The sequence below is a fragment of the Peromyscus maniculatus genome, chromosome 11 (assembly GCF_049852395.1).
Source record: "Peromyscus maniculatus bairdii isolate BWxNUB_F1_BW_parent chromosome 11, HU_Pman_BW_mat_3.1, whole genome shotgun sequence".
Classification (NCBI taxonomy): Eukaryota; Metazoa; Chordata; class Mammalia; order Rodentia; family Cricetidae; genus Peromyscus; species Peromyscus maniculatus.
The window spans coordinates 64,764,507-64,780,204 of NC_134862.1; the positions used below are offsets into that span (position 1 = coordinate 64,764,507).

At 50.6% G+C, this 15,698-nt stretch overlaps 1 protein-coding gene across 1 annotated transcript in view; it reads right to left on the reverse strand.

Annotated features, from left to right (window-relative positions):
- Positions 1-14,740, reverse strand: part of Lhx4 (LIM homeobox 4) — a 40,690-nt gene extending 25,950 nt beyond the window's left edge. The window contains exon 1 of the mRNA XM_006985652.3: positions 14,613-14,740. Within this exon, the coding sequence (XP_006985714.1) occupies positions 14,613-14,688 (76 nt within the window). The 5' untranslated portion in view covers positions 14,689-14,740. The remainder of the gene's footprint in view (positions 1-14,612) is intronic.
- Between the last annotated feature and the right edge of the window lie 958 nt (positions 14,741-15,698).

A 15,698-nucleotide genomic window follows, 5' to 3' on the forward strand; every position in this document is an offset into this window, starting at 1 on the left:
AGAAGAAGAAGAAGAAGAAGAAGAAAGGTGACTATTTGAAAAACGAAAGGGAATGTGGGAGCAGGGACCTATGGAGGTAAACAAATGTGATCAAAATACATTCCATATGTGTATAAAAAGCTCACAACGAACTCATTATTATGTATTAACGTATGCTAACAAAAAATGTCTTACAAACATCATGTTCAGAGAAAGCTTTCTTAACTATCAAGACACTCATTTGAACTTGGGATGTTTGCTAAACATCATCAATAGTCCTGTAACACCCAAGTGGCCACCTTGAATCCAATTAAGCCCCAAACTCACCTGTCCCTTTCAGAGCCTAAATACCACCAGTATTTGTTTGAAAATCAGATCTGCTAGTGTGTGCCTTGCTCCGTGACTGCCACAAGGGAGAGACACAGGATGGACACACTCGCTAATTATCCCAGTTTGCATTATAGGATTGTTTTTTTCTTTCTACTTCATAGTTTTGTTTTGTTTTGTTTTGTTTTGTTTTCCAAGCCAGGAATGTGACACACACCTGTTATCCCAGCACTTAGGAAACTGAAGCAGAATTGAGAGCTTGAGAAATTAGGCTATATAGCAAGGCCCTATCTCAAACAAAATTAGTTTTCCTCTGTGAGAAAGGCATTTTTTAACTGGTAAGTACTTAAGGAAGAGTTCTAACTGCCCGTGATAGTGACTTAACAAGAGTGACCCGGAAGGACACAGTGTTAATGCACGAATTCTAGAACCAGACTGCCCGAGTTTGAAAACTGGCTCTGTTTTTTCACCTTGGACAAATGACCACTCTACTTCAGCTCCTTACTTGGAAAACTGGGGAGATGGGACCAATATTGCACATACACCGGCGCCCGGCATGCGCCCCAGGACTATTGCTGTGAAAGAATCAACACTGGGAAAAAGTCAGGAGAGGGCAGGGTACACAGCCGGACCTCCATGGGGTTCTCTGTGGTTACAAGATAAGCGTGCGAAGTCCTGCTAGTGTGTCTGCGGGCCTTCATAAGCATTTCTCCACACTCACTGCCCTCCAGTGCGGATGCAAAGAATGACCATCGAAGGGCAACCCAGAAAGACTTGAGGCATACCTGCCAGCCATAAAGTATTTATCCAGCAACTCGTGTGCTCTCTCTCTCTGGCCACCGGGGAGTGCACCCCAGCCCCCACGAGGTGGGGAGGAGGGTGGGGGGAGAGGGGAAGGCTTGGGAAAAGTGCTGGCTAGGAGAGACTACCGGGAGGCACAGCCCTGCGGTGGATTGCCAGTTCAAACCAAGCCTCCAGCAAGGGACAGTGGCTGGTCCTGTCCTGAAGTGGAGGGGCTGGGCTGGAGGTCAGCAGGGCTGGCTGCTCTCACCTATCTGGCAGGGAGAGGCAGACAACTCAGAAGCCTCCCAGATCAAGTAAGTGAGCCAAGGACAGAAGACGCAGAGCTGAACAAGGACCCTGCGGGCGGGTCATGGTGCAGCGCGCCGGTGGCCATTTCACTACAGGGTAAGGCTGCACCAGCCACCTGCCGCCGCGGGGCATGGGCCCTGCTCAGCAGAGTTGGTGACGCCTGGGTCACGATTTCTCACCGGGGACTTCTTTGTGGAACCGAGCAGCGAGCCAGCGAGCCAGCCGCAGGATTCTGAACAGGGGAACTGGGTGTCGCAGCGGGCTTTCTCTTGGCTTCCCAGGGCCACAGCCTAATCCTACCCCCAATTGTTTGAGGGTAGGATACGACGGTATTTCTCCTCCAACCTACAAATGCATGTGATGAGGGCGAGGATGTATGGCCATAAAATTTATTTCGAGCAAGGTACCTAGCGGGAGTCTTAATATGATGGGTATTCGAGAAAGAATACATTAGGGCTAATGTATGCAGGGAGCAGCGGCGGAGCGGGAGCGCAGGGCACGGGCGCGGAGCAGCACTAAAGGATGACGGGCGATCCAGTCTGCAGCTGGGAGACATCACAGCTGGTCAAGCTGGGATACCCAACCAGGGGTGGCCAGAGAAGGCCCGGGAACCAAACTAGACCCTTAGGTTTGGCATTAATGTAAGGTATAGATTAAGGGCACATTTTATGTTCAAAAGCCTTTCCAAATGTATTCTGCTATCAACCGAGAGACATGACCGAGACACAGAAAAGGGGAGATTTTTTTTTTTAAGTAAAAATAAGTTAGGGACAGTTGGAAAGACCCAGGATGTGCAACAGTAAGAACAGTAAAACCAAGTGTGGTGGGCCTGCTGTAAGCTGTAGCAGGTCTCAGGTGGATTTTAACTCCAGGTTCACACAGCTAAGCAGGGAGGATTGGATCATCCCCACCTCACAGATGAAGAAATGCCTGCCGGGTCAGCAGTGTGCCCAGAGCCTAAGCCTGGCTGAACTCGGTAAGGCAGGCTAACTCCGCCCCACCCTCACCCCCATCCCCGCCAGTGCTGAAGGGGACTGACCCCCACACCCACCCACCTTACATTTCTAGACAGGGAATGGACTCTTGCGCTACCTAACATTTGAGCAAATGCAAAAATTTGAGACACACATTTAGGATTTGTTTCATCACGGGATGGATGCCTGATGCCCACAGGAGGGCTGGGAGCCAGGAAGACCCTGTCCAGGAAGCGCTCTTCAGCTGGGAGGAGCTGGCTTTTGTTGATGGCACCTGTCAAGTTCAGACCCATCCTTCCCCTCAGAAGGTGCTGATCTGGGAACTCAGATTCCACATTCTAGGCTACACAACCCCATTTGATTAGCAAAAATTGAAAATTATCTGCAAAATTTTCAAACAGCTACAAGGTCTTTTTTGGTATATGGAATTATTATTGTTATTGATGTTTGTTTATGATTTGGAGAGACTAACCAGGTCATATAACCTTCCCACCAAGAAATAGAGCTGCACACACCATTTTAGAGGCATGAGACTTCCCAGCTCCTTAGTAAGCTCAACTTCTGGCAGTTTTTAGAAACATCTCAAAGTCCTCCTTTGGAGACTGGAATTTAAGAAGATCCTTGGAGTTACTAAAGTCAGATTCTGATCTGTAAAGTCAACTCCAAGTAAGAGGAATCATTCCAGTTGAACTGGGAGTTTTAATCCTAGGGCACACAGTATGTGTCCTGTGGTGATGGTCTGCAGACAGCTTGGAAAGACAGCAGAAACGCCAAGATAGCTAAAGAAGGAAATGGCAATGCTGAACCACACACCAGGGCAGCCCTGCAGAGTGGCATGGCCCAGGCATGGACTTAGGTCCAGCTGCATGTACACATAGGCACCCTAATTAATTACCCATGCAGATCTCCTCATACAGCCACACTGTCATAGTCTCAATAGACAGAGATGTGCATCTACACACAGAGAAACACAATCACAGATAAACAAAGACACATCCCGAGACACATGCACCTATGCACAAGCCTTATCTGGCTCAATTCTGTCATTTTAGGGAGGGGAAATGAAGGCAGAGAGAGTCTTGAAACTGATATTTTGCAGAGTGACTAGAAGATAGATGAGTCACTGGCCAAAGGTTGCACACACACACACACACACACACACACACACACACACACTCACAAATACTTAAAAACATACATATAATCCAGATGTACACATATACACAAGTGCAAACAGGCCACCTGTTTTGCACAGATGTGCACACATGTGCAGCAATGCATACAAGCATGCATATATACACAGACTAAGGCATTGCCATTTTGGCAAAAAGCTAAGCCTGAAGTGAAGCATGGTGGAAAAAAAGCCACTACTGGTCCAAGGGTGCTGTCCAGCCTGGGTTGGTTGGGGGAGCGAGCATGAAAGACACAGAAAGCTCTTGGGGAGGAGAGATAGAGGGATGGATAGATAGATAGATAGATAGATAGATAGATAGATAGATAGATAGATAGATAGATAGATAGACAGACAGATAGACAGTTCAAAACTCCTGGGTGATTTTGAAAGTTTGGACCTCCACATCCTTAGGTCTGCTCTCTTAAAGACTGGAGCCAGATTTATCTACAGATCCAAGATGTGAGCAAATTACTGAACTTCTTTGAGCTTCGGTTTTCTTATGCATAAAATGGGAGTGATGGTACCTGTCTGTTATTGCCAGATTGTGATCACATGTGCCAACGAGCAGGGAAAACCCAGCTCTATATTACCATTGCCCAGTGGTTAGTTTCCCTCTCCATGATCCCATAGCCAGTCATGAACAAGGTGAGTTTACATACTTGAGGAGCATCAAGATGGCTTCAGGACTGGGGCTGTATCTCAGAGCAGCGGAACATTTGCCTAGCATGTGTGAGCCTCCAAGTTCAACCTCAGGTACTGTCAAGAAAAACATTACTTCGCATTTCTAGTGAACATGTGAAACTTCTAGCATTGTTCTTAGGGACATCTAAATGTCCAAAAGACCATAAAATCTTCCATGGAACCATAAGCTATTTCTTTTCTTTTCGAGACAGGATTTCTCTGTGTATCCCTGATTGTCCTGGAACTTACTCTGTAGACCAGGCTGGCCTTGAACTCACAGAGATCCACCTGTCCCTGCTTCCCAAGTGCTGGGATTAAAGGCGTGAGCCACCACTGCCTAGCTCATAAGCTATTTCTCCATCAAGCGTCTACAAGACCCACAGCCTGCCCTCAAAGCTCCCCAAGTATTTGCAAGAGGGCCCGGTGAGAATTAGTTTACAGATTGGTCCAACAGAAAGTGGGTTGTGCTTTTAAGGCCGGAATTCCTCCACCTCCATCAGGAGTTTCAGGAAGCTGAGAAGTGGAAGAGGCCAAAAGGTCTGATGTGGTCTGTGGCAGATCAAATCATCCATGCCCTCTTGTGCTATCTAAAGAGCACTGTCCATTTTCATCCCCTACCTGTGGGTTTTTTCACTTCCAAGAAACTGCTCTCAAGGAATCAGAGGCTACCAGCAAACATTTCAGAGTGTATGTGTTTACTGGATCGATTTTAATTCTTTGAAAAAAAAATGATGTTTTCTATCTCTTTGGTCACAGAAGGTCAACAGTGTAGAAGGGGGGGGGGGACACTAAGGAGACTCCAACACACCCACCAGTGCCTTCTAAAGTGTACTTGAAAAAGTTCACCTTTCTGGGGAAATGAATCACAGTTTCAAATCTTCCCAGTGGAATCACAATGCTGATGCATGGCTCTGATATTTCTAAAGCAAGTTAGTTTGTACTGATAGGGATAATGTCCATTTGACCATGCTCTGATGCCAGATTAACATTTTGCAAAATCTGAACTTGCAGTCTTTATGGGGCATTGCTTTTTAACTGCCCTTTGAATGGATAGAGTCCAATTTCTCACAATTGGCCTCAGCAGTGTGATGGTCAGAATTGGATTTCTCCTGGTTGCTTTCAAGAAAGGGCTATGTGGAAGATGCTTCCTCGGTTCCCTGTTTGTGGACCTCACAATACTACTCTCACTCAGTTTGGTCATCTTCTTGGGACATCAAGGAGTGCACCCAGCCACTCCATCTGCAAAATAAGAACTGTGGGTCTAGTCTCCTGTCACCTCTGAACGTTGTCACTTACTTTCAAATTCTCATGGTCATTGTGTTATTTCCAGACACCATTTAAAGGAGATCATTAGAAGGTCGTGAGACTAAGGGTCTTCCCTAAGGGCACATACTCAATCAGGACTAGGACCTTCTTTGTCCCCAGCACAGTTTCTGGAGCTGACTGAAGGTCCTGGCTTCCACAGACAGCACCAGAACCACCTCTCTCTGAGACTTTTCTCCTCAAATTCTTTTATAGGTAACTCCACCTGAATAAGGAGTTGGTTGATGTAAGTTTAAAAAAAAAAAAACCAAAACTCAACCTAAGTTTCTTTACTAACTCTTTAAAATGGGCACTAAGGAAATTCACACACAACTGAATTGTGCGCACTCTCTTCTTGAAAATTAGCACTCCTGCCTTCCGTGGAAGGAGGAGAAAACATTGGCCAGAGATGTTCCCTAAGAACAAAGCAGAAGAGCCCTTTCTTGGTTTTTTGGGTTTTGGTTTTTTGGTTTTGGTTTGGTTTGGTTTTTGTTTTGTTTTGCTTTAATTCTGGGCTTGGGAAAAATACAAATGTGGAGCCTCATCGGTTCACTCTGAGAATGACCAGTTCCAAAGTGTCCCCGTGCGCTAAGACAGGACATACCAAGTGTTGGCACACCTGGCCAACTCATCCCCGAATTCTGAAACATCTAAGTCTTCTGAGCATAGATCAGAGATAAAGCTATGTGGAAATTAAATTATAGTTTTGTGCCTGGACACTTGTCTCGAAAATAAACTTTCCAATTCAAAGGTGTCACCATTACTGCTGGCAATAAAATCCTATTTTCGAATCACATACTCTCTTTTAAGTTGTCTGGTAATTGTGGCCTGTAGAACCAAGGGCTGGTTCAACCGGCAATTGACCATGAGGATGCCTAAGCCCCAGGGTTGGGTCATATGAGACACACTGTGACTAGATGCATGTGGCACTCCCCGCCTTCTCCCTGGCTCTTTGTTACTAAAGACATTTAGTTCATTTTTATTGAGCAATTTATAGTTACCTTTTTAATGTTTCTATTTATTCTAGTGTGTTTTCTAAAATGTCATAAAATCGTAAGTGATTTTCATAACCTAGTTCAAAGTAATCTCAAAAACAGCATTGCTAGAGCACAGAATTCTGATACTAATTATTTAAAAACAAAGAGAAAAGATGCATTGAACATCATATTTTGTGGTGAGAGAGAAAGGGCAAAGCCACAGAAATGTTGGGGGGGGAGGGGAGCCCAATTTAAAAATTGGCACCACATTTAAGATAATCATATTCTCTAGATGATTATATCTGTTTCCATGCCTTAAATATACTAGTCTACAAGCATCTTGTTCACGAATTCCTACATTTCCCCCCTAGTTTGCTTCAACAAATGTCTTACCAACTAGAAGAGAGCTAGGCAACCCTGGTGCCAGAAGTGACCCATGATGGTGTCCTGCCATTCTCTCCAGTCCTTTTCCCCAACAGATCTTATTTGTTTACTTAGCAGTCTGAGGTCTTTTTGAAAACCTCTTTTGTTCTGTTTCTGCTTAGACAGTGCAAAAAAAAAAAAAAAAAAATCAAAACAGCAACAACCACAAAAGCCCCAGCCGGTTCTGGGGAGTCAGCTCAATGTTATCATTTTAAAGCTGTGATCTTGATAATATTTTCATATGAGTCCACAGCAAACAACACTGGAGTGTTGTGTGTATTTGCAGAGAAAAGATTATCTTCCAGAAGATACAATGCCATGGAATTAGTATCCTTCCCTGGGATATAAAATACTCTGATAACTGTAAATAGAACAGAAAAATACACTAAACAAATCCGGGGTTGTCTGGCGGTGCTGGAGATACATCCCTGTTTCTATTCCCCTTTCCCATCTAATCATTGCTAAATCTCCACACAGCATTTTTCTGATGTCACATTCTGCAGCAATAGCCCATATGTTTGGCAGCCTCTCCCTCATAAGAAGAAACTTCCAATTAATTTGGCTGTGAAGTTTTGCTCTATTTGTCTATCCCCAGAACCAATCCTTTAACCCCCCAACATTATAATTAAAGCAAATTATAATTTAAGGGCATCTAGGGGTGAGGTACTGCGGTAAAACATCTGTGCCTAGACCCAGCTTGACAGAGAGAAGATAATGGGGAGTCTGGAAAAAGGAAATCTAGGAAAACAGCAGCAGAAGCGAGGATGAGGACTCACCTCACAGGATAACCACCCAGTCTCCCTCTAATACAGTTAACTCCAAGTATATTTCGTAAGGGAGAATCAATTTCAATTTTGCCAATTAAACCCAATCTGGTTATCTACCACCACCAACGGCCTTAAAATGGTTGATACACGCTCTATTTTGATGATGGCCCCTATAAAACTGAGGGAGGGGGAAAAAAGGCCACATCTATTTGCAGTTGATTTTCCTGCCACACACAAGCGTGGGAGCCAGCGCCAGAGGCAGCTTATGTCCCACCCCTGATCCTGAGGTCAGGATGCGGCTCCCGCGGCCCTCAAAGTTGCTGGCACACACCTCTAAGAGAACCCAGGTGCACTAAATTTCAGCTCCACATTCCTGCAAAGATTTCTCTAAGCACCGGAGGGGTGGATGAAGACGGGGAGGGGACTAACCAAGAGGAAAGGGGACCTTTACGCCAGCAAGCCAGGTTGGGCCCTGTCTGCACACATCTGTATTATAATTATGGGCATTGCTAATACCAATTCCGGGAGGAAGGCAGAGAGAAAGGACAGAAAATCATTGCAGAGGTAAATCGGGCCCCCAATCAAGCCACCTCCAAACCTGCAGTGCCTACAGAAGCGCCTAGTGCCAGCTTCCCAGTCTCTCTTAACCTTGGGTTTCCCAAAGCGAGTAACATCACTCACTACTCCTTCCTCATCAGCGTCGTGCACCCAAAGCTTCTCGGCCCTGTTCTTGATAAATCTTCCTAATTGCAAGAAATGACACAAGATCCCTTCATCCAACCCCGTCCACCCTCCCCCATCCACAAGTCTTCAATTAGAAGGGCACACGCGTTTCCCAGCCAGAGAAATCCACCAAATAGTCACCATGTCAGCCCCAAAATTGGAGTCTCAGAGGACGTTTCTTAACGCAACAGAAAGTACCCTTAATCCCAGTTAATTAATTGTCCATTCCTGCAGAACTGCAAGCGCCTGCCCTTGCTCCTGGCCTCTGCCTCCGCCGCTCTGGGCGCTCTCCCGCTCTCCAGCTCGTCCGTCCGTCCGCTAATGCGGGTGGTAAGTAATCGCTAATTGACTGTACCGTGGAGTGAAAGCGCACTAAAATCCGAAGCAAATGGGAAACTGGGACAATGCAAATATTTAGGACTTGAGACTCTCTACACCTGGTCAGCGGGGTCATCAGGTCACTGTTCAAACACTGTCGCCCATGTTTTTGTCTACTCAATGGGAAGAAATTGCTTTGTGGGTTTCCCACCTTCCCCGGTTCTCGCTTCACCTGCAAAAAGACTGGGTCTTAAAATCATTCCGGAATTTGCAGTCAGATGGGGCGGGGTGGGTGTGTGGGGGTCTCAACGACGTCTGGAGGGCTCCCGGATTCCTAATCCCCACCGTATTCAGCCACATTCTTGCTTTAACCTCCTTTGTCAGGGTGGAGGTGGTCCAGGCAGGCTCGGCCATCTGCCCTCCTCTAATTTCCTGCGTTTTTATCCTATGCCCGCTTTCCTAATAATTCTTTGTCATTAGTTGCACCTTCGGGTCTCTTTAAAAGCGCGTTGCCCTTGTTGTATAAAAATAACTTTAAATTTTTCTGTTAAAGTCCAGGCTAGGAAAAGGCGATCCTGGAGTGGCACAGGATAAAGCCAGTGCCAGGTCGTAAGCCAGGCGCCGCCTTCTGGAAACGTGTGTGTCACCCACGACCCGCGCGGCCTCGCCTTCCCGGGGTTGGGGGTTACCAACTGGCCGGCCACGGGCCCAGCATCACCTACTGTCCACCTACAGACCTTGCTTTCTCTCGAGGCCGCGGGGGTCTAGCCCTCTCCAAGTCCTCAGCAAGGCGAGTGAAGACTCGAACCCTGCGGAATGTGCGAGCCGCCGTGCCACGGGGCTGCCGGTCGCCTCCCGGCAGCTGGAGAAAGCTGTGCCTTCCAGAAGGCGAGCAGCGCTTTCCCAGGACGGCGACATCCTGCAGGAGCCCCTGGCCGGCGCTACGCTTCGGTTCGGTCTTTCCCGGAGTTGGGCACAAACTGGGCACGGGCAGCACAGAAGGTCGCCACCCGCGCGTGCGTGGCCTCTTGGGCACCACGCTCACGGTCGCTAGTGCGCCCACGGCTCCTTCCCTTGCGGAGAGAGTCCGGGCCACAGCTCAGAAGCAAGAAATGCGCCCCAGGCTGGGCCACCTGCTCGCCCGGGGCGCCAGAAGGAGCCCAGATAAGGAGGCGCGCGCGAGGAGCGGAGGGTAGAAAAAGGAGGTCGGTGCGCAACCCGGCGCAGCAGCCTCAGACAGTCCCACCCTTGCCCCACTCAGGCCGGCGAGCGACCTCCACCTCCACCTCGCTCTCCCCAACACAAGTCCGGAAAGACAATCACTGCGGCACCTGCCTGCACCGGGGAGTGTCCCCAAACCCAGGGCACAAGTCGAGCACACACTTTCAGAAGCAAGAGGCGCCTGCAGGTGCGCGGGAAGGAATCCAGCTTTGTCGCCCAGGCCACCCAAGCCCACGGTGCCCGCGGGGCAGTGAGAGGTCACGCGGGTCGCGCTAACCGACCCAAACAATGCCACCCCCCCCCACCCCGCCTCACACCATTGCAGCCAAGCAAATTAGCCAGGGCCGAACTAGGGTCGGCTTCCTTGCCTCACTTCCCTCTCTGCAACTTCCCGGGACATTGAGGAACTGCTGAGCGCAGACCTTTGCCCTTCACCCACTTCACCCTCTCCACCGCCGCGTGCGCGACGAGGGTTAATCGTTAAATCTACAGCCTGGGAGGAAGGGGCCGTCCGAAAGGGGACAGCCAGAGGGGGCTCGCCCCCTCACGCTCCAGGACACCCGTTGTCCTAACTTAGATCTGCTGCGGTCACATTTTCTTCTTTCCACAGGTCTGGCCGAGGGTTGGACAGGGTTCGGTGGTTAGGGAAGACAAAACACGACTCTTCAGGCTTGAAGCGCTAGCCGGGATAACCAGCCTGAACAGCAAAATTAAAATAGGCTCGTCATGAGTGTTTTGTTTGTTTGTTTGTTTGTTTTTGTTTTGCTGAGAATGAAAGGGAGGTCTGCACCGCACTGTACCGGGCTGAAATTCTGTATCGGAATCTGTTGACTTTCTCCCACATCTACGTTCAGTTTTTGTGGGGGTCTTCCTCCCGCGGGGAGACAAAGCAGATAACGAGGGAAGAGCGCTTCCCAGAGAAGTCCTGACCTGGAAAAAGAGGTCTTTCACCCCAAGCCAGCAGTCAGGGTAGTAAACACTGGTGGGGGGTAGGATTCCGGACTAGACCGGCTGGGGCAGGAAAGCTCTGCACCTCGGTGAGTCTCTGGGAATCGAGCGAAGGCGGTGGGGCTCTTCATCTAGAGCCTACCCAACGCAAAGAAGAGTCGCCTCTTGCCACTGTTTGGCTATTCTAGAGGGCTTTACAGTATTATTATTATTATTATTATTATTATTATTATTATTATTATTATTATATTATTTGCAGAGAAGAAGGGAGGCAGAGGTGCTGCTCCTGATTTTACCACGGCCGCCACTCGGGACGTCTGGTCCTTCGGCTTCTCCCGCAGCGGTTTCCCCACTTGCCCGCCAGCAATTCCCGGATCGCGGGTGTCCATCGCCCGAAATTTCCCTCGTTGCCGAGCAAGACATGTGAAGAAGGGTTAAAACCCAGGGCAAGGAACAGACAATGCTCCCCACCTTCCTATGCATCCGAACTTTTCTAACTATCCTTAGTTCGGGAAGGGGAACAACCTGACCCAAATGTCGTGGCGGTGGGGACTGAGACCGGAAGCGCTCACCACACCTGAAGGTGCTGCCCGGGGCAGGTACTGAGAACTCACTCGCCGACCGCCCCAAACCATCCACCACCACCCCCCGGAAAGGCACCTACGTGGAACCCTTTCAAAAGGGTCCAGGAAGTGACCTCGCGGGTGTCATCAAAGGAACCCAAAGGTCACCCACCTTAAGGACTGGTGGTTTGGAATTCCTTAGAAGGCACCGGCCCCGAAGAGAAAACTGGGACCCAAGGGAAATCTAAGCAACAGGGGCCCTACTTCTCTACGCCGGGTCGCCTTGGGTATCACTGCCAGCCTTCTCTCTCCGGAATCTTTTGTAGCCAACATCTGGACAGCCGCTGGTAGAGGCGCAGTTTATCAGAGAAGAGCCTGGCCGCCTGAGGCCACCTGAGCTGCGCGGCCAGGCAGGAACCTCTGAAGGGTGAAGGACAATGGGTGCCCCTGTGCAAATAGGAGCCTACCTAAGGACTGGCCTGTGGCAGAGAAGCACATAAGAGCTATAGTGTCCTGGGCAGACCCGGAAGGGAGGGAAGGTACTACACGAGGGGAATGTGTTTATACCAGTCCTCAAACAGACCACCACCACCACCACCACCGCCACCGCCACCCGCCCCAAAGACCTGGATTTAAAGTCCTAAAATGTCCCTAGAGTCCAGGACACCAGGGGTACCCAGGTTAGGGATCTATACAGTGCTGCCAAGTACTCAGCTTATGGTGGTTCTGGAAGATGGAAATGTAGATAAATAGCATCTGTACAGAAGCTCGAGCCAAACTTGCTTGGCCCACTGGAGGGTCCATTTCGTGTGAAAGAGTCTGTGCTATATCTTTTCCAGGGGTTGAGAGAGTCCAAAGGCCTGGGGTTACCCTTATTTTTCCATCATGCCCAAGGATGTACCCCACATTCTTCCAGCATGCTAATTCTTAAACCATTAAGTCCCTAATACCTAGGGAAGAGAAGGCTGCCCCATCCCCCCAGTCACAGCTTAAAGCTGTGGATAGAACTGCTTGTGAGGGGAGACACAGGGCTAAGAGAAAAAAAATTCTGAAGTCTTCCGGGATTGGACCCTTCAGTCTTGGCCGGTTCCTCCTCCAATCTACCTCCTCTTTCTTCCACAGAACCCAAGAAAGACAAAAGGAAGGACTGACCGCCCCCTCTTGGTTGGTTTTGCCTTAGGGAGCTATTTTAGAGTAACTTCTCTCTCTCTCTCTCTCTCTCTCTCTCTCTCTCTCTCTCTCTCTCTCTCTCTCTCTCTCCCTCCCTCCCTCCCTCCACCCTGTGCCCAGAGTTCTTGTCTTTACCTCATTAAGTTTTCCATAGCATGGGCTCAGACTCAGAGCCTTGGCGAAGTGTATGAAGCCAAGGTGATTTCCATGCCTTTTAGCAAAGTGAGTTCCTGACATTCAATATCCCTGGGCAAAGGGAACAAAAGTCAAGACCATCTGAATTTTGCACATGCCAAAAATGAACCATCACAGGCGAGTCCAGAATACGGACAGAACATCTGTGGACCTAAGTTATCAGCATAAGGGTGCAGGGAGTGCGGAGGACCGACTGGAGTCACACCCACACATCCTTCCTTCTTCCATAGACTGCTCTGACTCCCGAAGCTCGGCTACAAGTAGTTTCAGGACTTGAGCACCTTGGCCAGGGTTCACCTTGCTGTTTGTGCAGGGGTTGAGTACCTGCAGGGTCTCCATGTGGGGGCTGATGGAAGCCATCGTCAATACTGCCAATACTGTAGAATATTTTAACGGTAAAATTTCCAAGGTGCAGCGAACTTTGAAGCTGTTTGCCAACAGGTGACAGAAAAAACGGTAGGCTACAATCGAGGAACCTGAAACGGGTTTGAATGAAGCGCTATCCCTTCCAGTTTCTTCTCCAGAACTTTCCAACAAAGCTCAAGACGCTGGCTAGACAGCCTGCCCTGAGCTATGCTGGGACAGAACCTCTGCGATGGAGAGCCGGGGCGCAGGAGGGCGCGCTGCTGCGCCCTAGTCGCGGGTACTCTCCATCCCTGGGTGAGCCTGCTCTTACTTAAACCCCTACGGCACCACTAAAGCAATCATAGGCGGAAGTCTCTTGGCAAGCGCAAGGAGGAAACCCTTCATCTCTCTAGGGTGCTCAGGGGTACCTAGCCCAATGCAGCTTCTGGTGGGTCAGGACTCAAGCAGCCCATAAGCGCGCGCTAAGCCTGAGGACCTGTTCAGATCTCTGTACAGATTCCTTCTCTTTGGCTCTCTGTCTGGAAGCCAGAAACACGGACAGATTCCCTTCCGGAAAATCTCTGCCATGCACGCACCCGCACCCTTACATACACAGAAATCTGGGGCGAGCAACCTGCCCGAACTTCTTGGCCCTTGCTAATTGCAGGCGCTGGAAGAAATCGAGAGAGCAAGCAAAGTGCCCACACATCTGAGTCTCTCCCTCTTCCAAACCCGCGCCGCGAAGATTGCCTACCCTCGCCTAAGCAAAGGCTGAACGCCCAGTCCACAACTTCGTTCCAGAGCTTCTCGCCGCTGCATTCCTAGGCTAGCTGGAATGTAGCGAGTGCATTCGCTCCCAGGGAGCAGTCTGTCAGCGGCGGCGACACAGGCGGCGGGTGCCTCGGACAGCAGCGGCTGGGGACTTACTTAACCAGGTGCTGAAATTGCCAAAACCAAGTGTGTGGCAGGGGGCGTCTGCACAACCAGCCCTGGGTACCCGGGACGCGCTCTCCAACTTCCCGCCGGCTAGGGTGAAGTTGGACTAGCGGTTCTGCGAGCTTTGGCCATTGCCACGGAGGATAAACACTTGGGGGGACCACTTTTGCCCTCGGGCCTGGCCTATAGCCTGAAACCTCTCTTGTCCCCAAAACAGCATCGTCCCCAGGGTTCCCATAAAAGCCATGGGCCAAAGATGCTACTTTCTGTACCCTTGCGCCCTCCACGAACAGTATACGGGAAGCTTTTATATTTAATATCAAACAGCCAAGAGCCAAGCCCTTCATACACTGACGGGTACCCCTGCTCTGTGACCGCGTCTGCGCCCCGACCCCTCCCGGCCAGTGCCACAAGCGGCGTCCGGCCTGCCCGAACCTGCTGAGGCTGTTAGCTGTCTTGTTATCAAATTAAATCAGCGAGAAAGGGGGGTGTCTTACGTTGCATCGGCACACCGAGCATCTCCGGGAGCCCCTTGACAGCCCCCTCCGTGGGGACAGCCGCGCTCTGCATCATCTTGGAGCCAGAGGCAGCAAGTCGCAGTCTACCGAGATCTCTCGCTCTCTCCCTCTGGCTGGATTCGGAAATTTGAAAATAATAATAATAATAAACCCAACCAGGCCGCTGAAGTCACAGAGGAAGCCGAGCCCTCCGCCTCTCCGGGAGGACTCCACAGGCTGGCTGGCCCCCTCCCCCCGCCAGTCCTCAGGCTGTTTCAAATCCCTTTGATCTCGCTCTTCCCGGCTAGTGCACATCCCGGGTTGAGACGCTGTTGCTGCAGCTCTGGCTTTTTTCCCCTCCTCCCTCCCTCCCCCCCCCGCCCTCTTGTCTCCCCCTCCCCCTCCACCCTTCGCGTGCCGGCTGCCGGGGAGGCCGCGGTCACCTAGGCATTTTGATTCATTCACACTGCAGGAGCGGCCGTGACGTCGCTCTCCGCAGGGAAGCCCGCCCTCCAGCCAGTCCTCCCAACCTAGCAGCTGGCTGCAGACCCTCGGCTGACCAGAGTGGGGGGCGAAGGGAGGGGGGGTCCGGTAGCCCCGAGTCCGGTCGGAGGCGCGGGAGGGCGTGGCCGCTCGCAGCGGGGCGTGGCCTCGCAGCCCCTCCCCCACACCACCGTGCAGGCTTGCGCCCTGGTATAAATACTGCGGCGGGCTGGGCCGCGGCAGCAGGTGGTCCCGGAGCAGGGCATCGGCGCCCCGCAGCTTTCTGCGGGTGCTTCGGGATTCCTCGCTAGTCCTCAGCATCCTTCCTGCAGGATTAAGGGGAGGGGGAAAGGGGGAGGTTGGGCCCCGCGGACCCTCGGTTGGCGCTCTGGGTTCCCGGCTTCTGCATCCGACCGAGCGTGTTCTGTAACTGGATGATTCCATCCATCCTCCACTGATTTTTTTTCCTGGCCAATTTCTTCCCGGCCGGCACTAACCAGACCCTGCTCCCTCTCCCCCGCGTCTGGCTGAGGCTGGGCCAGGGACAGCCCGTACTCGGCCGGGAACGCGCGAGTCACGCAGCGGGCGGCCGCGGGGCCGGGT